Source organism: Haematobia irritans, chromosome 4 (genome assembly GCF_050003625.1).
Source record: "Haematobia irritans isolate KBUSLIRL chromosome 4, ASM5000362v1, whole genome shotgun sequence".
In the NCBI taxonomy this organism is placed as follows: domain Eukaryota; kingdom Metazoa; phylum Arthropoda; class Insecta; order Diptera; family Muscidae; genus Haematobia; species Haematobia irritans.
In genome coordinates, this window is record NC_134400.1 from 218,447,672 (window position 1) to 218,473,050 (window position 25,379).

A 25,379-nucleotide genomic window follows, 5' to 3' on the forward strand; every position below is an offset into this window, starting at 1 on the left:
CGTGTGTAAAATTTATTATTTATATTTTATATCTGTTCTCGACTATGATATTTTTTCTGTCACTTTATAAAATTTATGTATGTCTGTTATTATATATATATTTCCCTATATATTCTTTGTTCTTCTCTAAAAAAAATGTGTAATAATTGTTGTTAATTTTTAGAGTTTTTAAGAAATTTCATTCGAATTATTTGAAATACATAACAATAACTTTTTGTTAAGGAAATTTAAAAATAAAATCATTGTTTATGTACATAAGAAAACCAAAAACGGATTTAATAAATTGTATTGAGTAACTTCAAGCTCATTTGGAGGGATGCGAAAGATTGCTTTCTTAATTTAATCTATAAACCATACCCTACCCCTCAGTCGAAGGGTTGCCTTCTTGTTATGCATTTGACTGAGGAAAAGTCCGTCTTATCAAAGAGATTACACAAACTATCAACCGGTTGTTTTATATTTAGCTTATAGTTGGCTTTGGACTAAAAGGGAATAGGGATAAAATATTTCTCTTGTAGCTCTAGGAGTATCTGTAGACCAAAACAGTACTCTACCTACAGTTCAAAGTTGGATTTTATTCCCATCACTACAATAGACTCTTAAGTTACACTATAACTGTATGATTGAGGGAGAAAGTGTACGCCTTTGTATGGCGTCCAGCAACAATTTGCATATTCCAAATTTATGCAAAAAAACCAAATCAATTATAGTTGCGGAACATATACATTGTACTGGTTCTTTGTTTGTTATCCACTGGCAACGTGTGCTATGATTTGCAAGATTTGACTGGGGAAAAATCTCTAGAAAAAACTTGCAATTACTCTATCTGATAAAGGCCGGTACTCTGTTTGTTGGTGCGAAAAAAGTTCCACTCAATCATTGTTTCGCGTTGAAAAATGATAGTGTTGACAATATATTTTGAGGGAAAAAAACAGCCATTTTGGGACTTTTTTGCGTTTATTTCGTCGAAATGTATTGACAACATCGCAGACTGTCACGAAATGATTACATATACGCATATACATACGCAACTAGTGGCTCGATTTACACACACACGCATACAAAATAAATAATTTGAAAAAGAAGAAGCAGGCGAAGTTATTTTACAAATGTCTTTGGAATTAAAAAACTAATTTTACAGTGCTGCATTTTATTTTTTGGAACATAGCAATTAATTCTTGTGATTCCATTCATTGCTACCTCGGTACTCTACATGTTGGTTGAAGTGCTAATGCTTGTTTTGGAACATCAATTGCTGTGCCTCCTTTTGTTTAAATTATGTTTTGTGTTTATTATCCCGATGCCCAGTACAAATGAAACGATTGTAAAATATAATTCACCAAATAAAGCTTTTATATTGTTAACATTTGTGTTTAAATTTCATGTTATATATGTACATTATTTATATTCTACCATATAGTAGGGAGCGGCTAGATATTGTTGCTAGTTTATTATGGAAATACAACTCCATGTTATACTTTGTTTTATCAATCATCAGATTACATTTTTAAATAATCAGATCCACTTTTTTGTTATAAATTCACAAAAATCGGTTTAATAAATAAATTATTTCTTAATTCACATTGCAAATGGCGCCATGTTATGAAAATACTGACTACGCGAGTTACGTCAGTTTTTCAACTCGAAAAAAAAAAAAACAAAGTACCACAAATGGAAAAAATTTCGCTAGTTTTTCGCATGTTTTGGTTTTGTATGTACCGGCCTTAACTGTCAAATGTAGTCTCTCTCCGGCTCTCTCTTGCTGGCTTTGTGGTGTAAACGAACGACTTCCAGTAAAAATTTGTGATAATTATCAAAAATTATCGGGTTCTCGAACGGAGCTAATGTCGAAATAAAAATGCCATGTAAAGACCGGTACTCTGTTTGTTGGTGCGAAAAAAGTTCCCCTCAATCATTGTTTCGTGTTGAAAAATGATAGTGTTGACAATATATTATGAAAGAAAAACAGCCATTTTGGAACTTTTTTGCGTTTATTTCATCGAAATGTTATTGGCAACATCGCAAAGTGTCACAAAAAGATTACATATACATACGTAGCTCGATTTACACACACACGCATACATAATAATTAATTTGAAAAAGAATAAGCATGACCATTTATTTTATAAATAAATTTGGATTTAAAAAACTAATTTTACAATACAGCATTTTATTTTTTGGAACATAGCAATTAATTCTTGTGATTACATTCATTTTACATTTAACGTTTTATACATTATTTATATTCTACCATATAGTGGCGAGCGGCTAGATGTTGGTTGCTAGTTTATTACGGAAATACCACTCCATGTTATATTTTGTTTTATCAATCGATCAGATTACATTTTTCAATAATAATCCGATCCACTTTTGTATTATAAATTCACACAAATCAGGGAATTTTCAGAAAGTGGCACAATTTTTTTTTTTTTTTGAAAAGTGGCACATTTGGTATTAACTTATACAAAAAAAACTTAAAAAATATTGTACAATATTAACAAAAAAGAAAACAATTCATATATTTCAGAAAATAACATAAAAAGTAAAATTTTAGTCACATATTTGTTGTAAAATTTGGGTTACATATTTGTTTATAGCTCCTTCTTTCCTATACATTGTAATGAGATCACCATGAAGAATTCACTTCTCAAGTTCCTTGACAAATAAATTTAGAGTTGACAGAATGGAATGACAAGTTTTGAGTCTGTTTGTTAATTTATTTTTCATCAAAGTAGCTTTGAAAAAATGGGTTCAGTGCAGGCACTGCCATGAGGTAAAATCCCAAACCCAAAATTGTAAATTAAAAATACATTTTGCAAATTCATAAAAATTAGAAAACAAATGCTCATTAAAATTATTTTTGTTTTATTTCCTACTTTGAACAAAAATCTTCCGTATGTGTACATTCAAATAATTGTCTATAGCTGAGATCTTGAGATTTATATTCTAATATGTTAAGCTCACTTATAAAATCATCAGGCATTTGAATTTTATTTACGATATCAACATAATTTATATCATCACTGGCTTTTAAGTAATGCGGATTTGAAAATCTTATATTATTATTTTTTTGCCATTAATATCACTTCTGCATAAAATTTGATCTCAAATAGTTTGGTAAAAGTTTAGAATGTTTGTTTTAACTGTATTAATATCAATTTCAGTGATGTTTTCTGAAAAAAATTTGTGATCCGGTTTCGTGGCCTAAGCATTTTGTATTTCTCTCCTACTCTCCAACTCATTGGATCCATCATCAATCATAACTGAGCTCTCATTGGATCCATCATTAATTCTTCTTTGCTATCTTTCTATGGTGTTAACTTCCCATAAAATTTAAACTTTTAAAGAAGTGGCACACATTATCATAAAAGTGGCACAAATTCGTAAAAAGTATCACATTTAGTGGCACCAGCAAAAAAAGCAAGTTTGCCACTAAAGTGGTACAACGGTAACACTGAGTGTAAACCTCATTTATTATATCGAACCGGAAATTCCCAAATGAAAAAATCGTAGAGCCGCAAAAATCAAAAGTAAATCTGTAAAAGGTGGTATTAATTTCGAGTTTAGCAACTAAAATCGCCATTTTTCACAATTATTTTTTTCTAATAATCCATTCTAAAAAATATAAACTTTTTAAAAAGTTGCATTGGGGTATTACCCATCAAGTTTTAATAAATTTTTCATCAAAGAGGTATAAGTTTGTATTGTATTTTTTTTTTTTATTTACTTATTGTTTCACATACAACAAGATTTACAATCTTATAATTACAGTATGTGATTCGACAAGTTTCTATAGCTTTTGTCCACATTGGTAGTAAATCTGACAAGAGTATAACAAACATTAAGAACATTAAATAAAAATTTCAAATAGATTAACAATAAATTTAAAATTAAACGTAGAAATACAAATTTACTTAAAAAAATTGTATTTACTGATTTATTTGCGATTTTAGCGGCTAAACTCGAACTTCATACCCACCTTTAGCTGTGAAAAAGAAAACACGTGACAAACCTTTCGAATGTCGAAAACCTAAAAATATTGTCATTCGGACATCTCTGGTTGAGATATGAACTTTTCCAACTTGAATTTTAGGTTAATAACTCATTCAATTTAACTAGATTTGAACTGTCATTTGCTTTATAAACAAGTAAGTAAAGTCTGAAGTCGGGCGGGGCCGACCAGAGCTAAGAGAACGTTTATATTCCCATATACAAATATTTATATCTTAACCGATATGGAGGCAATTTTTTGTACTTCTACAAAATCTCTAGAATTAAAATTGAAACACATTGTTAGTAAAAAATATGGGAAATATAAAGCTAGAGCAATTTTAATGCAATTGTACAAAAGAGCATTTATGATTTATCGGGTGATACGTATGTATTCGAGATATAGGACAATTTGATTAATATTTACAATTTTTGCTACTAAGTAGTGGGATATTGGTTAGATCCCGCCAAGATATGTGGTCAATTGTAGGTTGTGATATATTATTTGGCCAAGTCGGTCGATATTTCCGCAAGTCGGAGATTTATTTAAAACTCGACCGTTCTGTGGAAAGTCTAGCATATGGGGAAATCATCATAGAATTTTGTGTAAAATGAGGGTACTCAGGTCACATTTTTTTTATAAACCGGAAGAACAAATATGTGGAGGCCTTATCTAAATCTGAACCAATTAGATCAAGAAGACACATATAATTAGCATACTAAATATATTCTCTGTGGAAACTGTCGAGTCAATTGGAGGAAACTCCCATTAAAAATGGGTCTAAAATATGAAACATTCCCTGCCAGCATTTCAAAGTTCCATTTCATCCTCATCGCTACCACAGACTCGTAAGTGACACTGCAACAATCGCCAACTGTGATAGTATTTTGCCATCATTATTGTTGCAAGAGCCATTTTATATTTTGTGAAACACCAAGCACAACTAGCTTCTTATAATTTATTTAAATAAAAACGGTAAGGAAGTGCTGAAAACATAGCTATTTCGCTTAAAATTGTAAAAGGTATATTGGTGAACAATTTTTGACTTTCCAAATGGAATAAAGTGATAGTTTTTCAAATATTTTTCCAGACACGCTGCCTCCATTGTAAATAAAACCGCTAGCTGATAGACGCTACAACATGTAACATGTAACTTGCAACTTGTAACTCAACATCAATATTTTCTTAATGCATAAAAATATGTTAAATGTGATGTGATAGTCATATAAATATTATATTTATGAGAATTTATAAATGTTTAATAAAATTAATAAACATCTATAAAATCGTGTTTTGCTTGACCACAATGATTCTTTTACAACTATCTTAAAATGCACTTTCTCTGATTGTTTGAAGGGGCTCTTATTGGCGCCCTTATAAATGTATTCAGAAGGGCACCTAATAATTGCACTCATGCGGTACTTTTTTGTAGTAACTTGGCGTGGTACAACTTCTCAATAGTGACGGCGCTTTTCCGAGGAGTTTTGGATATCGTATACGACTGTTTTCGACGTATTGGGGATTCTCAGAAGCGCCCCCATATTCAAAAAATATCTATCTAAATCTGAACTGCGAGCTGTACTTTGCACATAAAATTACATATACATACAAACGAACGGACAGACAGACAGACGGACGGACATCTCTAAATCGACTCAGAATTTAATTCTAAGACGATCGGTATACAAAACGATGAGTCTCATACTTTTTCTTCTTGGCGTTACATACAAATGCACAAATTTATTACAACCTGTACCACAGTAGTGGTGAAGGGTATAAAAAAATCTATTTCAAATCCACTTTTAGTATATTTAGAGCCTAATGTGAATGTGCTATTATTCTTTGAAAACATATTTGAATATTTATTGAATATTAACTCCTCTATTTTGGGGGTTGCCAGTCAGAATATCTTGTCGTGTCTATGCTAAAACGCCTTTAGTATTGGGTTGCTCTTGCGAAAGAAGGTGTAAAGAGGAAATCAAATAAAAACCAAACAGCTGACATTGTTTTCAAAATCAAATGATGAAAACTAGTTCCAAACAGCCAGCTAAAGCCTATTAGCATAAATAATAAAGACACGTATTTAATAGAGCTTAAGAAACGATTAAATAATCAGAGTATAGTAAGTGACGGTTTTGACATTGATGCGGAGGATGTCATGAAAAAGTTGTCATTCCAACATGTGGACTATAACTATCACAAAGAAGCGTTGGAAACAAGTGGCCATTGCAGCAGGGAGCATTGGTATTTTTCTTATAATTCTAGTGAAATTATTTCACATATCCCCTGTACAGGATAGTGGCCCTTCGGCACAGCAAAATGATAACGATTTTTTAGCTATTTACCAGCATCAACAAAAACTACTTGATGAGCAGAGAGAGGAGTTGGAAAAAACAAGAGAAGAATTAGCCCGCCTTCAAGATGATTTGAGAGCACTACAATCCAACACACCACGCAAATATCCAAATGTTAAATACCTAAATTATAAGAACCGCAAGCGTATACTAATAACAGGAGGTGCTGGTTTTGTGGGCTCACATTTAGTGGACAATTTAATGTTGGCCGGTCATGAAGTTATTGTGGTCGACAATTTCTTTACAGGTCGGAAACGCAATGTTGCTCATTGGCTGGGCCATGAAAACTTTGAGCTGATTCACCACGATATTGTTAATCCTTTATTTATTGAGGTTGATGAGATCTACCATTTAGCATCTCCTGCATCCCCACCGCACTATATGTTAAATCCTGTAAAAACAATTAAGACTAACACTATGGGAACAATAAATGTATTAGGCTTGGCCAAACGTGTTATGGCCAAAGTCTTAATAGCAAGCACATCAGAGGTATATGGAGATCCAACGGTGCATCCACAGCCTGAATCCTATTGGGGCCATGTGAATCCAATAGGTCCTCGAGCATGCTATGACGAAGGAAAACGAGTTTCGGAGACATTGAGTTATGCCTATGCTAAACAGGTATGTTGGTTTCCATAGCCACGGACGAGAAATTCAAAAAACCATAAACATATAAATCTTCTGAAGAAACCAGCGATTTCTTTATTAATTTTAATAATCTGAATGTTATCAATTTACCATGCTTGAACGCACAAACAAAGATAAGCTAATTCTCCAATTTCAATGGGGATAAATGTGTTAGTACACCATGCATAATTAATTAGTTCGAACAAAGAATGTGTTTGATTGTTTCTTATCACATTGTTTCAGTAACAAATTACCATTTTATCATTATCTAAATTATATGAAGCAATGTTATAGGTAGATTAGTTAAAATTGTCTTGTAAAAATTTTAAATTAAAAAAAATTAAATTTTTTGAATAATTATTTTTAATCCTTCGTAGATTTAACTTTTTAAAGTCGGTATTATGTTCGGTTTTCGAGTTAAAAATCACTTTATTTTTGTCATTACTTTTACTAAAATAATCAAAAACGAATATATTTCTGTTAAATCTTCACACAAAAAAATTTCACGAAAATTTTTCCAATTAAAAATTTAATTGAGTTTTAAAAAATATTCAATTAAAAATGTAATTGATTCAACAAATTTTTTAATTGAAACAAAAATCAATTACAAAAATAATAGTATCAATTAATTTTTTAATTGGATCAATTAACTTTTTAATTAACCTTCAATTAATTTTTTAATTGATACTATCATTTCTGTGATTGAAGACATTTCAATTAATAATTAATTGGATCAATTAATTTCGTGATTGAATCAAAAAAAAAAAAATTTTTTGTGTGTTGACACAATATAGATGAGAAAGAAAGTGTGCATAAAGTAGCCGAAAATTTAAATGCGAAAACCGAACATAACACCGGCTTTTAGTCGGAAATCGTCATTTCTTATTTATCTTCCATCTTATGGCGGGTGGATGGTGCGATACAAAATTCAACCCAATGCAAATAAAGAAATGCACTTCATTCCAATTTCACAAGAAACAATTCTGTTTGCTGTCTCAATCTATTTTTTGTTTAATGAAATTATTTCTTTATTTCAGGAAAAAGTGCAAGTTCGAGTGGCTAGAATTTTTAATACGTATGGTCCTCGCATGCATATGAACGATGGCCGTGTTGTCTCTAATTTTATACTTCAAGCTCTACGCAATGAAACCATAACAGTCTATGGCAATGGTAAACAAACACGTTCCTTCCAGTATGTAGATGATTTAGTTGATGGCCTTATGGCTCTTATGGAATCGAATTATACTCAACCTGTGAATTTAGGCAATCCCGTTGAACATACCATCGAAGAATTTGCATTTATGATTAAAGAATTGGTTGGCGGCAATAGTAAAATAGAACGTACCGATGCCATGGAAGATGATCCCCAGAGACGAAAACCAGAGATAAGTCGAGCAAAAAAATATCTCAATTGGGAACCAAAAGTCCCCCTTAAAATGGGTCTACTGAAAACAATCGACTATTTTCGCAAAGAATTGGAAAGATCAGATCGTTATGCTGCCAATTCTAAAAAGTATTTCGATTCTCATGACCTGCAACGAAGTCCCCAACGATTTCAATTCGATCCCGGTAGTGGCTAGTGTTAAATAGATAACAACCACCCTGCAGAGGTGGGGGAGTACTTAGCTTAGACTGTTTCCTTAATTCTCCTATAACATAAACGAATCAAAATTTTTTGAATCTAGTCTATGTATGATGTAAATAACAAGAACGTATAGTACACCGCAATTTGCTGTTATAGATCGTAATATGTAGTAGTGCTCCAATTAGATTTTGTAGTTTTTTACGCCCACAAAACAAACTTTGTGTAAAAGTTAGTTATACGATTTTACACCATCTCACTCTTTATTAATTTACTACGAAATGATTTTAGTTTTTTTGTGTATGTTTTTTTTATTTCTTAGGACGAATAAGATAATTTACCTTGTTTTAAGCCAATGTGAAATATATTTTGTGTAAGACTATTTATAAGAAAAACAAAAAAGCCGCAAAGAAATGTAATCCAAATAAAATGTATAATGAAATCTGAAAATGGGAAGAAAAATTTTGTATACACAAAAAAGTTCTGAAGACAGGGACAATACGGTTATGAACCGAACAAACAACATAGCCTCCCTTAAATTTTATAAATTTTAGCTGTATCAAAATTATGTTTATAGGGGTCTGCAAAAAAGGTCTATATGGCCGACATGAGTATATTTGTGTCCAGCGAGCGTCATAGTGCAGCCCTACCCTTCTCAAGGTAGACCGGCCATGGGCCAGTCGTCATCTTCTTTGTACCACTTTTGACGAGTGAAGTCAACAGTTTTCTTTCCTATTACTTGAATATTTATGCGTCTTTTTTTATAAATTTTAATCTCATATTTTATTTTTATTTCTTAATAATATTACTCGTATTTACAGTGGGATTATACATAATATATGTATAGGAAATTCACTTAATTCTATAGATTCATTTAAGACATGGTGCTGAGCCGCCATTCTCTAAAAACTAAATGACGACAATAATTTCTTATATTTTTTCTTCTACTTCGATTATTAATAAAAAAATCTTTGGAATTTATAACTAGAGCCAAACAAAATATCTTATGAATACAACAAAAACAAATCATAAAAGATGATTGAACGAGGTAATCAATCCACTCATTGTTCTATAATGATAACTAATCCATAATGAACTAATAAGTATGCGTCTTTTTTCTTAATGTGAAAATCTATATCCATTAAACTCTGGTTAGTACATCTAATTTAATTTAAACAAACAAATGCTAGAGTTGTGATGCTGAAGATCTAATCTGTTTTAAACCTCACCGTGATACTGTGTCTAACATTTCCATAAAAAGCTTCTTTAGCGTTATGGTTCCTTCGGTGTTGACATTACGCCAAAAGCGTCGTAAAATATTATCCGCCTGTCGTAAAGATGGCAACAAAAGCAGAAGCTGTTGTTGATGTGAAACAGCTGAACTATGACGCAAAAGATAGACAACATCGTTAAGGGAATTCAATATGGAGTCACGAAATGCCCTTAATGAACTCTGATCATCCAGGAGTATATCACAATTGGCTAAGATCAATGCCTTGAGCAAATAGTATTCTTCCCTTCGGGGCGATATGCGTTCCAAGCGTTGAGCCACCTGGACACAATGGTAATAGAATTCAGTATAACCACATTCTTTAGCTAGCAATTCATCCATCCAAACGTCAGTGGCAAAACATAGTTTACCATTAAATGGCAGTGAACGAAATATCAATTGTAGTGTTAAAATCTCGGCCCATGAAACTTGCAGCAATTTCATTTGATCATTCAAGGGCAAATCGGTAAATCCTGGTATCTGCTTGGCCCAGCCAATAACATAAACCAATTCCTTGTCGTATAGATCACTTAAAACACACAAAATGTCATGGGCATCCGAATTGTTGTTGGTTAGCGAACTCAATTGGAAAATGCAAGTGCTACTGTTGGCGGTGGTGTTTGTGGGTGTCGATGAGGTCGGTGTTGATGGTGGTGTAGCTTCTGCTGTATCTGATATTATATTACTGTTTTCACTCTTTATATTGACAAGTGATGATGTTGTCGATGGTGTTGAAGCATTCCCAGACTCTTCATCAAGTAATGACGAAGACGAATTGGCGCTAGTCATTTGATTGGTTTGTGAAGTTGACGATTGCACGGAAAGTATGTCGGGTTCATTATTACTGAGAGAATCTAGAATTTTAACATCACCCAATGATGTGATACTTGACTGATATAGTAACTGCATAGTCTGATACGAATTTGAAACTGGATTTCGTCGATATTTTTGTCGACCGCCACGAACTCGATCCAATCGTACACCTTCCTGAAAAGACAAATGAAAGGATTTTTTTTGAAATCATTTTTATGGCTTAGCAACGAACTAACACAAAATTAATTGAGGTTCAATTCAATGACTCTTTTTATGGCTTAGCAACGATCTACAAAAAAGAAGAAAGTTTCAAGACGATGTCTCTTTTTAATCGGAAGCTTAAGTGAATTCACTAGAGGGATAAATCGACGGATATTGCCAGATCAACTCAAATTCCCAAACGAAATGGTAAAAAGGGACATAGTAACTAAGGCTTCAGAACAACGACAAATATGTGAATCAGTTCATATATGGGGTGCATATCTAACTGTAGACCGATATGGATCAGTTTACGTGTGAGTGAGTTATAAGGAATTTCAGGGGGATCACAAGTCAAATCTTCGGAATTAGTTTAATACGTGGTTATATCTAACATATATGGTCTAATTTTTAAGAACACTCAAGAAGTCAAATCTGAGGACGAACTATATGGGACTGTGTCTATATATGATCCGATAAGCATAATTTGCAATAGCGACATACTGCAATAAGAGGTATTTGTGCCATGTTTGAAACCAGTTTGTTTTTTTTTTACAAAAAATGCAAAATAACGGAAATAATTACCTTCAACATTCCCATTAGAAGACACTTTTGAAATCGACATGCCTGGCATGCTTTACGCCTTCTCTTATTGATTTCACATTCATTGTTAGCCGGACAAGTGTATTCAATATTACCCTGTATGGTACGTTTAAAAAAAGCTTTGCATGCTTCACAACTCGCCACACCATAATGAAATCCAGAAGCAACATCACCACAGACTAGACACAAACGTCTCAACTCATCTCGTATCGAATTTCCCGATGAACCAGCCGATTGGCTACTATTTCCCACCGATCCAGAACCATTGTTAGATACATTTCCATCATTATCAGTAGCAGTATACGATCCATTACTATTTAGACTCAATGTAGTTGTTGAACTGCACATTTGTCGTTCCGGTGAAACGGAAGGTGAAGATTTTACACCATTACCATTGCTGCTAGATGCTCCACTATTCCGTCGTCTGGTGCTACTTGTACTGCTTGCTGTTGGCACTGTTGATCCCGCCGTTGTAGTTGTTGAAGGGCTATAACAGCCAATGCTATTTGCACTTGAGTTTGTTTCTTGGACCTCTTTTTTTATATTCAGGACACTCATGCTATCTGCCATTATTTTCACCGTGGGTTAAAGCCAAGCACTTGTCCTTTGGATAATCAGTAGTCTGAAAACAAAATTGAAAAATGATGTTTAATATACTTCGGTTTAATGTCAAAAAGTACACAATCACATGCATGCAATAGGTGATATCTTTGCATTTGATTGTTGTAGCTTCTTGTTAGGTTTTAATGGAAATAAAATGTCTAGTGCTCTCAATTAAATGCATCACACTACCACCTATACGCAAGACCCGTTCTTCACAACAATACAGCTGTCATTTCCATTGTAATTGTAATCATCAATGAAATACATATAGGCAAGTCTTCTCTTTTTGTGGGAGAAAGCAAACAAATACCGGTCATAAAAAATGATGGTGCAAAACTGGAAACGTGTGACAGGGGTATGTGCATTTAATTAAATAAACCCCAACAATATGTTTTGTGAATGCGAAGAGTAACAATATCGAATCGTGTTCGGAGAGAGAACATTTTTTTGTAAATTAAGATTAGATGAGAAAATGTAGGGCTTTAAGAATAGGAAATTATTTCATTCAGCTTTAAAATACGATCAATGGAAAAAACTAAAAAAATGATTTCTAATGCTATGCTAAGAAAGACGATAAAACCCGCAGTCATTGTCGAAGCTTTGTAATCTCAAATTTCTATCGTTGAATTTTTAAAATAAATTATAATCTGTTGATTACATTCCATGCTGACTAAAATAAACTAATTCACTTTTAAAATTTTTTAAATCGAATAATCGAGTTATGTTAGATAAATTTTACGTTTGATGTTGGTCAAAGTTGAATTTTAACTCCGCATGTCTACCAAAGAAAATGTGATGTCGATCTTATTACGCCAACTTCGAAAGTGTTTTAGTGTCTTATACCTGGTAGAAAATTTTTTTTCCAATCTTTTAAACAGTAGATAATTTGAAATGTCGGTTCTTTCAAAATGTCTAAAAGACGATCTTGGCAAAGTGAAGATTGTAAAAATTGATTAATCGAAAAGGTGACATTAAATCATGAAAGTGAACCTTTCTTAAACTTTGAAAAAAACGAATTTTATACAAATGGTCATGATTTCTATCCCAATGTCTGCTAAAAAATAACATTGGCGGTCTCTTTTTCTGTAATCCCGGTAACATTTCTTAGTATTTCACGATCGTCTATAAAAAGGATCTTTTTAAGAATAGGGCAGCTCACATTTTAGAATAAGTAAGCACACATTTAGAATAGGACAGCAAACATTGGACATGGTAATCTAAGTGTGTCCGTAACAGACCGATGGATCTACACGGAAGGCTTTAGTGACACTATTACTACTTGGCCTCGTAGAGAAATTTCCAGTTGTTATCACAAAAGATTTACATACAGCGCAACTTAACAGAGATGTTATTAAGACCAATGCATGTCATGGGAATGCGTGCCACAGGTTAACAGGCCCTTACTGCTCTAACCAAATTGAATAGAAACGCACTGTTATAACTGTCCCATATATACCTCCCTTATTTTGGAGTCTAGAATGGATTTTTCATTCGTTGAATTTTGAGGAAATTGTCTTAGGTTTTCTTAAAGTATTACAAAATACCATCTTGCATCCGCGGCAAAAATGTTCCATGGAGGCTTATTTTTTGAAAATAACCCATGTCAAACACAAGATTGGTTCCCAAAGCAAAAAATTTACCAGTATAGAACCATAGTCATATAAATCGAGTTTTATGTTGTAGCTTACTGGAGGCATTGATATCATGTAAACTTGAAAAAATTCAGTACCAGAATTTCAGAAATTCGGAAATCTCCCAGAGAGGTTTATTATATATGAGAAGGTGATATTTTACACATTGGGGTAAAAACCTTAGCAGCTTTTGAGAAATTTGATCTTGAGATATTGTTATATTAAACTTTTTATTGGGAGATATACATTTCCCAATAGGGAACTTCGGCAGCCCTCGGAGAGGTTTAAGTGTAACTAAATCAACCCCGATACGTAGACCCAAAAGCAGTAAGGGCTGATGAATGCATTGGTGATCCAATGTGATCTTCTTTAGACACAGTATTATACACATTAGTATAGCTCTACAAGTTCAAAGAATAAAAGCAATGGAAATAAAGGGACATCTAAAACGTAAACAACTCCGATAACCATATGCGACAGAGATTCGAAAAAAATTATAAATTATCTTACCTTAATTAGAGAAACAAACAGCAAGCCTATAAAGTGGCTAAAACTAAATAAAAAATATATTTATTTTTCCTTTATCCACTTTGAATAAGAGCAGGTGCACATAATGAAAAACTATTTTTCTCCAGTGTGAAAATGCAAATGTTGAGTTTTTTCCCGTACTAATTTTGTTCCAATATTGAATATTCATACGCCGTACGGTTCTTTTTATTAATTGTAACTTCTGGCCCCACCAATTAAATAACGCAATCCATAAAATTGAGATGCATATTTTAAAGATTCTTCTTTTTCACTTGCAAAAATAGTTGATTTATTTTCTTTCTTGTTCTACTATTACTTTTTGTAACATTTCCCCTTTTTCTTTATTGACATTCTACTTAGTGTTGATAGTTTCTGAGGTATTGATTCTTGGTACCAAATAACCAACGCAGGAAAATCACACACTTCTTATAGACGGTTACTTTTTATTCTATGATATTCATGCTAGCATTTCAAAATTCGATTTCATCCCCAACCCTACCTAAAAGGGCTGTCACCCGGGATAAATCCCGCCCCGAAATTGAAGGATTTAATCCTGAATCTCGGGATTCAGGATTTTTTGGGATCCCGAAAAACTAATTCCAATTTGTTAAATTTGTGGGTTTTAGCATTATTTATTAATAAATTGGTGTCTCCATTCAGTGCAAATTGGCCTGCCAGCATTTCAAAGTTCCAAATCATCCTTATCGCTACCACAGACTCGTAAGTGACACTACAAAAAATCGCCAACTGTGATGGGGGAAGCGTATCAAAAAGTATGAAATGTACATGAAAGAATTTTGCCATCACAATTGTTACAAGAGCCATCCCAATAAATACAGGATGAGCGTTTTTCAAATGCAACACCTCTTCAGTTTGAGGGTAAATATAATTTTCAACATAAATTCAACTTGACTTGAAAAAGCTCATCTTCAATACATCTTCAAGTAGTTTGCGAATTACAACCAATTTGGCAAAATGTTGACGAAAACTTTGAAAATGTGTTGAAGATAATTGGAGAAAACTTTGACAAAACACTACCCTGAAATGCAACGAAAAAAACCACCCAATAAACACAAACGTTTGAAAAATACTAAAATGCAATAATTTTTCAAACATTTTTTCAAAGGATTAGGGTAATATTCAAGTTGAGAAATTGTTGAGAAAATCGCGTTCTCAACAAAAAACAGACATTACCCTCAACAGTAAAATTCAACACATCAGCAATAATTTCTCAATTGTAATCCCCAAATTGCAATGCATCGCTACTTAATAATTTCTCAAACAGTTTTCAATGTGAGACAAATTAAAAATTAACATTGTTGCGTATATTTTCTAACCACAATTTGTATGAAATTCAATCCCAGTTTTAACTGAAAGTCAACGCTAAATTTCTAGGGATTTTGTATAATTTTTTAATATTTTCGGTAGGGAGACACCGTGGTGCAATGGTTAGCATGCCCGCCTTGCATACACAAGGTCGTGGGTTCGATTCCTGCTACGACCGAACACCAAAAAGTTTTTCAGCGGTGGATTATCCCACCTCAGTAATGCTGGTGACATTTCTGAGGGTTTCAAAGCTTCTCTAAGTGGTTTCACTGGAATGTGGAACGCCGTTCGGACTCGGCTATAAAAAGGAGGTCCCTTGTCATTGAGCTTAACATGGAATCGGGCAGCACTCAGTGATAAGAGAGAAGTTCACCACTGTGGTATCACAATGGACTGAATAGTCTAAGTGAGCCTGATACATCGGGCTGCCACATAACCTAACCTAACCTAACCTAATATTTTCGGTAAAAAATATAATAATATTAAAAATAACAATAATATATAAAAATAATAATATAATACCAATCAAAACATAATTACCTTATTAAACGTATTAATAAATAAAATTATCAATACAACTTTAAATATCTTAAACATTTTTACATGTGTAATTCGATTTCCTCCATAATGTTGGTGTCACATAACTATTAATTAATTAATATGCTGGCAGTTTGAAAAATTTACTATCGAGGAACTTGCTGGCCTGCGTGTTATAATAGATTCCAGCAGGAGCAATTCACAAAATAACAAACTGATGACGGGATGTAAATTGATGTAATGCACATTTTCATCCAGAAGTTCTTGATATGGGAATTGTTGCACTTTGCAAGTATTCTGGAATCTTTTCTTTGTTGTTTCCTTCATCATTTTTTCACCGGTCAACATCTTCCAAGAATATAACACCCAATGATTTTAGTTTTCTGCAAAACAATCGAGTTTTGTGATTTCCATCATGTTTTCATTTCACTTTTTATGTTGACTTACCAATTATAGTTAGCGTTTTGGATTAATTTCAGTCTTATGTCAAAAATATTTCAATTTTTTGTATTTCTTCCAACTGACCAAGTACTTCGTGGCACAAAATGTATCGAAAACCACAAAATTCGATTTCCTCAATAACGTTGGTGTCATAAAATTGTTGTAAAACTCATTAAATTCGGGCAATTTGCAAGGAACTTGATGACCAGAGAGTTAAAATAAATTTCCATCAATTTCAATTCTCAAAATAACAAATTAAACCGATGATGCGATGTAAATTAAACTATCGATGTCATGCGAATTATCATCCAGTAGTTTTTGATATGGGAAAGCATAAATACCAAGTTTAATTCGTTGCACTTTGATTTATGGAAACTTTTTCTTTTCGATAAGCCACCATCATTTTGTCATTGGCCAACCTCTTAATGTTTCCAAGAATGCAGCATCCAAATATTTTAGTTTTCTGCAATGAGATTTAAATTTAGTGACTTCTCTAAAGTGTTGATTTAATTTTTCATATTGACTTACCAATTATTATAAACTATTTGAAGCAGTTCTAGTTAATTGTCCAATTAAATTAACTTTCTTCATCGGTCAGCTAGCTTTTTAATGTTTTCAAGAACGTAGAATCGATAATTTTAGTTTTCGGCAAAGAGATATATATTTAGTGTCTTCCTTAAAGTTTCATTTCATTTTTTTATTTTCACTTACCTATTAAAGGGTGATTTGTTAAGAGCTTGATAACTTTTTTTTTAAAAAAACGCATAAAATTTGCAAAATCTCATCGGTTCTTTATTTGAAACGTTAGATTGGTCCATGACATTTACTTTTTGAAGATAATTTCATTTAAATGTTGACCGCGGCTGCGTCTTAGGTGGTCCATTCGGAAAGTCCAATTTTGGGCAACTTTTTCGAGCATTTCGGCCGGAATAGCCCGAATTTCTTCGGAAATGTTGTCTTCCAAAGCTGGAATAGTTGCTGGCTTATTTCTGTAGACTTTAGACTTGACGTAGCCCCACAAAAAATAGTCTAAAGGCGTCAAATCGCATGATCTTGGTGGCCAACTTACCGGTCCATTTCTTGAGATGAATTGTTCTCCGAAGTTTTCCCTCAAAATGGCCATAGAATCGCGAGCTGTGTGGCATGTAGCGCCATCTTGTTGAAACCACATGTCAACCAAGTTCAGTTCTTCCATTTTTGGCAACAAAAAGTTTGTTAGCATCGAACGATAGCGATCGCCATTCACCGTAACGTTGCGTCCAACAGCATCTTTGAAAAAATACGGTCCAATGATTCCACCAGCGTACAAACCACACCAAACAGTGCATTTTTCGGGATGCATGGGCAGTTCTTGAACGGCTTCTGGTTGCTCTTCATTCCAAATGCGGCAATTCTGCTTATTTACGTAGCCATTCAACCAGAAATGAGCCTCATCGCTGAACAAAATTTGTCGATAAAAAAGCGGATTTTCTGCCAACTTTTCTAGGGCCCATTCACTGAAAATTCGACGTTGTGGCAGATCGTTCGTCTATTCATGATGAAATGTCAAAGCATACTGAGCATCTTTCTCTTTGACACCATGTCTGAAATCCCACGTGATCTGTCAAATACTAATGCATGAAAATCCTAACCTCAAAAGAATCACCCTTTATTAGAAACTATTTGGAGTAAATTCAGTTTTTTGTCTAAAATTTTCCAAGTTTTTTATTTCTTCCAATTGACCACGAACTTCGTTGCACAAACAAGTATTGAAAACCACATGATTTTTTCGTTGCATTTTAGGGTAGTGTTTTGTCAAAGTTTTCTCATATTATCTTCAACACCTTTTCAAAGATTTCGTCGACATTTTGCCAAATTGGAAGTAATTCTCAAACAATTTGAAGATGTATTGAAGATGAGCTGTTTCAAGTCGAGTTGAATTTATGTTGAACATTTTATTTACCCTCAAACTGAAAAGTTGTTGCATTTGAAAAACGCTCATCCGGTGTTTATTGGGCACATGGTTTTCAATACTACTTTGGACAACAAAGTTCGTGGAAGAAATACAAAAATGTGGAAATTTTTTAATAATCAATTGAAATTGCTTATAATAATTGGTAAGTAAAACTAAAACACGAAATGAAAACTTTAAGGAAGTCACTAAACTCAAATCTCTTTGCAGAAGACTAAAATATTTGGATGCTGATTCTTGGACACATTAAGAGGCTGGCCGATGAACAATGGTAGTGGCTTATCGAGAAGAGAAAGTTTCCATAAATCAAAGTGCAACCAAAAAAACTTGGTATTTATGCTTTTCCATATCAACAACTACTGGATGATAATTCGCATCACATCGATAGTTTAATTTACATCGCATCATCGGTTTAATTTACTATTTTGTGAATTGAAATTGCTGGAAATTTATTCCAATTATCTGGTCATCAAGTTCCTAAAAATTGCCAGTATTTTAATAACAACAAGTTTGTTACACCAACGTTCTTGAGGAAATCACGAAGTACGTGGTCAGTTGGAAGAAATACAAATTGGTAAGTCAAAATAAAAAGTGAAATGAAAACATAATGGAAATCACAAAACTCGATTGTTTTGCAGAAAACTAAAATCATTGGATGGTATATTCTTGGAAGATGTTGGCCGATGAAAAACCAATGAAGGAAACAACAAAGAAAAGTTTTCAGAAAACTTACAAAGTGCAACCAATTAAAACAAAGTGCAACAATTCCTATATCAAGAACTTCTGGATGAAAATGTGCATTACATCAATTTACATCCCGTCATCAGGTTAATATTTTGTGATTTCCTCTTGCTGGAATCTATTCTAACACACAAGCCAGCAAGTTCCTCGATAGTAATTATTTCAAATTGCCAGCATATTAATTAATAGTTATTTGACACCAACATTATGGAGGAAATGGAATTATACATGTAAAAATGTTTAAGATATTTTAAGTTGTATTCATAGTTTTATTTATTAATACGTTTAATAAGATAATTACATTTTGATTGGTATTATATTATTATTTTTATATATTATTAATGTTATTTTTCAGATTATTATATTTGTTAACGAAAAAAATAATAAAATTTACAAAATCCATAGAAATTTAGTATTGACTTTCAGTTAGAACTAGGATTGACTTTCATACAAATTGTGGTTTGAAAGTATTCCCAACAATGCTAATTTTTTATTTTTCTCACGTTGAAAACTGTTTGAGAAATTATTGAGTAGCGATGCATTTCAATTTGAGGATTCCAATTGAGAAATTATTGCTATTGTGTTGAATTTTACTGTTGAGGGTAATGTCTGTTTTTTGTTGAGAACGCGATTTTCTCAACAATTTCTCAACTTGAATATTACCCTAATCCTTTGAAAAAATGTTTGAAAAATTATTGAATTTTAGTATTTTTCAAACGTTTGTGTTTAATGGGAAGTGGTAGTTTTTCAGATATTTTTCCAGACACGCTGCCTCCATCGAGAATAAATTGGCGTCGTTCTAAATTTATCCAAGAAGGCACCTAATAATTGCACTCATGGGATACTTTTTTGCAGTAACTTGGCGTGGTACAACTTCTTAATAGTGACGACACTTTTGCGACGACTTTTGGATATCGTATACGACTGTTTTCGACATAGTGGGGATTCTCAGAACTGCCGTCAAATTCAAAAAATATTGGCAGGGATACTTCATTGGTTTAAGTAACCCCAATAAACACAAGCATTGGAGAAATGCTTATATTCAATACGCTATCAAAATTTTTTTCCAAGAATTAGCTTAAAATTCAATTTGAAAAATTGTTGAGAAAATCGCGTTCTCAACAAAACACAGAAATTACCCTTAATAGTAGAATTCAACATGATAGCAAAAATTTTTCAACATATTAGCAACAACTTTTCAAACTAAATTTCATTTCAATGCTTTAAACCTATTAGAAAATTTGTTGAAGGCAAGCAATTTGCAAGGTCATTTGAATTAATGTTGAAGATGGGATTCACTATCAAATTGATATGGTGTTACATGTGAAAAATACTCTTCATTGTGTTTGTAGGGACATATTAAAAATATCAAGGCATCGAAAGTTTCATCAGATGTACGCGATCTTATGTTATTGCAGATGAAAACATCTCCCACAGTCGACACTGATCTAAGGGCCGTTTATACTGAATGAAAGCACCAATTTATTAAAAAAAAAACCTAAAAAGACACAAATTTAACTATTTTGTATTATTTCCCAGAAAAATCCCGGGATTCACAATAAAAAGATCCCGGGATTCTGGATAAATCCCGTACCGATAATCCCGGGGGTTTGGGACGCTATAAATCCCGAATGACGGACCTAGTACGCGAACAGAGCTATCATAAAAAATTAGAGTTGGCAAAAATAGATTTAAAGTTTACTTCAACTTTTTTACATGCTTGAGTTATGGAGTAAATAATCCACTTCCAGTGAAAATTTGTGATCATTTATAAAATATAATAGATACGCGAACAGAGCTATCATTATAAATTAGAGTTGCTGTTTGAATTGTCATTATGTTCCCCGAGTCGAAGAAGGATTGATTGTCGCCGTTCGTAATCAACAATTCTACAATTGTCGCCGTTCGTAATCAAAGTCCATTGTCAGAAAAGCAGAGTAGACGCCCCTACAAAATTATTAGTTGACAATTTCACTCCAGACAACAGACATAGTTCGGATTACTTTTACAAAGCAAATAATTTCATATGTATATTAAACATCCAAATGCATGAAGAAAAAATGTAATAAATTATAAATTTTGGAGAAAAAAATTGTCGCCAGACAATTTGTTAAAAGTATAATTACTTGGTTGCGAAGAGATTACGATTAATGAAAAAATAGAAAAACGTACGGAGTGAAAAATCAACGATTATTGAAAAAGTTTAGTGGATATTTGGATAAGAAGTTTTACAATGTTTTGCCAAAGATGAAAATTCCAATGAGAAAAAATTGTGGTATTAGTAGAAGATATGAAATTCGAGTCTGGTCTTCGGAAAGTGCGGTCTAGGAGAAGTGTGTGTATTTAAAGGTGCAAGTTGATAAAAGACGAGTTGCTGCTCCCCGCTGTAATGTGTGGGGCTGTTCTGCTGGCTGGGCGTGTATTTGTTAATTAATCTTGGAGAAAAATTCCAGTATAATTTCTATCGATTGTTGACGAAATGAAAAAAATACATTTTTTTTTGAAAATTAACACATCTACTGCTCCAGAATCAAGAACAAATTTTTAACTATATCGAGATTACAACTTCCTTTTTGTGGTTAAATTCTTGATTCGGTGTCTACATAAAAGGAAATTCAAGAAAAGCATAAAAACGCGACCACACGACGACGTCGGCAACGACAGTGTTCTTTAAGAAAGAAAATAAAAGAGATAATAAAGTTTAAAACAAGTTGTGTTGTGTGTGAGAATATGTGTACACAAATATACAATAATGGTATCCAAAGTTGTAGAGAAAAAAAGTAATTCGAAATGGATTATCGAATATACATATGTGAAAAATAATTAACATTTTCTTGCAAATCTAACATCAGTGGAAAAAATCTACCATTTACCTTGCAACCACCCACCCACCACCACCAGCATATTTGTTGTTGCGTTTTTTATTGCTCTCGTCACCTAAACGCCTGTTCATTGTGTGGTTCTCTCTCTCACGCGCCCTCTCTCGGTTTAGTGCTGCTCTCTTCGCGTACACAACCATCGTAATTACTTTTACAACTGACAGCTAGCTAGCAGCCAGCCTGCCTGCCTGCCTGGCTGTCCAACTAACAACAAGCGGACTCAGATTTTGTATGTGTACTTCATCCTTCGTGAAATCCTCTCTCCCTGTTTTGCCGCACCGCGTGTGTTTGTAGTGTTTTCGTTTATTTTTCTTCCCTTGAATGGGGAGCAGAGTCACACGTCCCATACACAACTCCAACAGATAGAAGAATTATACACATTTTTTTGTGTACGGCAGATTGAAGTAAAAACATTCGTTGAGATTCTTGGTATTATCTAGGGACCAGACCCTTGTTCGGATTTGTCACCTCCTGCGTGCCACTATGGGTGCTCAACAAGGTAAAGAACGTGGTTCACATTCAAGTGGTGGCCATGGGAGTACCGCCAGCTGTATTGGAGTATCCAGTAGCAGTCCCGTTGGTTCTCATGGTTTGCCTGTGAACGCTTTGGGTGCTGGCTCCACATTACGTGGTTCGCGCATTAAATCTTCGGTACCTCCAGCAGCTGTTGCTGGTGGTTTGCATCGTTCGGTAGGAGGTGGTGTATCTGCGTCATCATCATCGTGTCATAATCCCAAAGATAATCGTTGTGCTCCAATTGGAATGAATATCTTCACAGAACATAATGGTAAGCAAAATTATTTATTTAGGTTCTTATTGGAACTGTATAAAATGGTAACCAATTGGATGGACAACAAATGTAGAGCAGCGTCACATTGATTTGACTTTTGCACTTATTTAAGTTGAGATATTATATTGGTAGTTGGGAAAGGCTATTTATTATTCACATAAAAAAATTATTAATCACCCGGTATTTCGGCAGCAGTCACTTTAGAAGCTTTTCATTAGCTTACAAAGACCAGTTAACACAAGAATTCAAGTCTGGTGATCATTGCAACGTCTTGTCCTTGGCAGAGATCCGGAGCGGAGCGGAGCGGAGCGGAGCGGAGCAAGCAAGCCCTTTTTTTGCCGGAGCGGGAGCGGAACGGGAGCGGTATTTTTAAAATCCGGAGCGGAGCGGTTTCCAAATGAAAAACCGCTCCGCTCCGAATAAAATATTACTTGAATGAAATGTGTAACTTTGAAATTACACTGTGTAGGTAATTTCAAATTTGGCTAGTACTTAGCGTAGTGTGAGTAAACGTTTAAAATGTACGATATGTATTTTTGTACGTACGTACATTGGGGAAAACACAACGTGTTTTTTAGTAATTGTTTTCAAAAACGGCAAATGTCAAAATATATATCTAGTATGTGTTGTAAAAGTAACAACAGTACTTTCGATCAATTTCATCCCGTATTACTACAAAGATGTTTGTAATGAACGTCAAATAAATGCAATTAAACGATCTTATTTATATTTAATTTTTTAGTTTTCTACACTGAAAAAATATTGTCGTGAAGTCAAAGATTCCATGTCCTTAGAATAAGAATGCAAATTTTGCTTAACATGTAAGATGCATTTCTCTAAAATAAAGTTTTTTTTTTCTTGTCCAAAAGGCAATAAACTTTTGAATGAAGTTGTAATGTCCTTATAATTAAGTGATTTTACTTAAAAATGTGTATCATAACATGAAAGATACAATTTTTGAGGTAAGGTCAACGTGACTTTAATAATTAAGAAAAATTCTTTAAAATTAATAAAATTGTCTTTAAATTTGTTTCCTTTTTGCATCTTGCCTACAAAGCAAAAAATCGTTAAAAAATAAGACATGTTTTTCAATACTTTATTTTAAAGACGCTTTTTACTTGAAACATAGCATAATTTCTACTGGAAGTCGAGTCTTAATATGGAAAAAAAAAAAATAACTCGTTAACTCGTTTTTAAAGGATTTTGATAACAACTGACGAAAAAAAAATCTAAAAAAAATTAAAAATTAACATTTGCTTCCTAGAAGCAAGTACATAACCCCCAAATTTAAAAGAGAATTACGTCTTTAAAGTATCCTTACTTGTATTCTCCGCTTCTTTGGCTCGGAATTAATACCCAAACTGTTAAAGTAAAGACAAAATCTTTGGAACCGGGCATGCTTTTTTTCATTCACATTTGCTTTACTATTGTACTATACCTAGCATTCTCTTATTTCTGATATTAGTTCTCGAAAATTTAATTAAAATTATGGATAGTTTCAATTTTGGTTGAAAAATGTGCGCATATACATTTATTATACAATAAAGGGGAAAAAAAGCGAAATTAGGTAACACTAGATCTGAGTAAGAATATTCGTAGTTATACCACGGACTGATGTCGATGGACAAGAATATTGTCGGGAGGCCAAATATTTCACATGCTTAAAAAACGAATACGAATTTTGCTTAGAATAGAAGACGTATTTCTCTGAAAGAAAGTTTTTCCTTGTCTAAAAGTCTAAACTTTTCAATGAAGTCTGTTTGTCCTTATAGCTAAGTGATTCGACATAAAAATGTGTATCCTAACATGAATGTAAATTTCGTTTTAATGAAGTCAAAATGGATTTAATATTTCTGAAAAAATCTTCAAAATTAATAAAATATTTCAACACATTGTTTTAAAGTCATTATACCCTAAACCACATAGTGGTTAGGGTATAATAAGTTTGATCTGTCAAAAAATGTGCCTACAAGAAATATTGGTTTTAGACCCCATAAAATATATACCGATCGACTCAGAATCACCTCGATCTAGAACCACCTCGATCTAGCGCTTGGCGTCCGTCCGTCCATCCGTCCGTCTGTCCATGTATTTGTTGTTCACAGGATTTCGGTCGCAATTATTAACCGATTTTGATGAACTTTGGTACAGGGAGTTTTTTTGGGCACAAGGACGAACGTTATTGAATTTGGAAGAAATCGGATCAAATTTAGATATAGCTCCCATATATATGTATTGCCCGATTTCGACAAATGGGGTCACATTGCACTTTTTTTACTAACCGATCGTCGTCAAATTTAGCACAAAATAATCTTCTTTACCACCCTTTAAGTCTGAAAATTTCATCGAAATCGGTTCAGATTTAGATATAGGTCCCATATATATGTATCGCCCGATTTTGTCAAATTAGGTCATAAAACCCTTATTTATCAACCGATCTTACTCAAAGTTGGCGAAATGTAATCTTCTATAGCACTAACTATATGTGCAAAAAATCATAGAAATCGGTTCAGA

At 33.3% G+C, this 25,379-nt stretch overlaps 3 protein-coding genes and 2 long non-coding RNA genes across 8 annotated transcripts in view; 3 read left to right on the plus strand and 2 right to left on the minus strand.

The window, feature by feature from the left end:
* Positions 1-5,993: 5,993 nt before the first annotated feature.
* Positions 5,994-9,004, plus strand: Uxs (UDP-xylose synthase). Its single transcript, XM_075303880.1, has 2 exons — positions 5,994-6,966; positions 8,010-9,004. The coding sequence occupies exons 1-2, from the start codon at positions 6,172-6,174 to the stop codon at positions 8,550-8,552; spliced, it is 1,338 nt and encodes a 445-aa protein (XP_075159995.1). The 5' UTR covers positions 5,994-6,171; the 3' UTR covers positions 8,553-9,004.
* Positions 9,005-9,310: 306 nt separating this feature from the next.
* ERR (estrogen-related receptor) lies at positions 9,311-14,546 on the minus strand. 2 transcript variants are annotated; one of them, XM_075303878.1, is made up of 3 exons: positions 14,183-14,546; positions 11,421-12,060; positions 9,311-10,811 (listed from the first exon to the last, which is right to left on the minus strand). In XM_075303878.1, the coding sequence occupies exons 2-3, from the start codon at positions 12,006-12,008 to the stop codon at positions 9,780-9,782; spliced, it is 1,620 nt and encodes a 539-aa protein (XP_075159993.1). In that variant the 5' UTR covers positions 12,009-12,060; positions 14,183-14,546; the 3' UTR covers positions 9,311-9,779. The 2 variants fall into 2 exon arrangements, with proteins under 2 accessions (XP_075159993.1, XP_075159994.1); XM_075303879.1 differs by lacking the exon at positions 14,183-14,546 and having other exon boundaries at positions 11,421-12,178.
* A 1,331-nt stretch (positions 14,547-15,877) lies between these two features.
* Positions 15,878-17,105, minus strand: LOC142234411 (uncharacterized). Its single transcript, XR_012721620.1, has 3 exons — positions 17,033-17,105; positions 16,511-16,967; positions 15,878-16,446 (listed from the first exon to the last, which is right to left on the minus strand). It is a non-coding gene; the product is annotated as an uncharacterized LOC142234411 (long non-coding RNA).
* A 1,378-nt stretch (positions 17,106-18,483) lies between these two features.
* LOC142234552 (uncharacterized) lies at positions 18,484-19,542 on the plus strand. Its single transcript, XR_012721646.1, has 3 exons — positions 18,484-18,600; positions 18,666-19,029; positions 19,094-19,542. It is a non-coding gene; the product is annotated as an uncharacterized LOC142234552 (long non-coding RNA).
* Positions 19,543-21,171: 1,629 nt separating this feature from the next.
* Positions 21,172-25,379, plus strand: part of Abl (tyrosine-protein kinase Abl) — a 140,581-nt gene continuing 136,373 nt past the window's right edge. For all 3 annotated transcript variants that reach the window (XM_075308161.1, XM_075308163.1, XM_075308162.1), the window contains exon 1: positions 21,172-22,862. In XM_075308161.1, the coding sequence (XP_075164276.1) occupies positions 22,559-22,862 (304 nt within the window). In that variant the 5' untranslated portion in view covers positions 21,172-22,558. The remainder of the gene's footprint in view (positions 22,863-25,379) is intronic.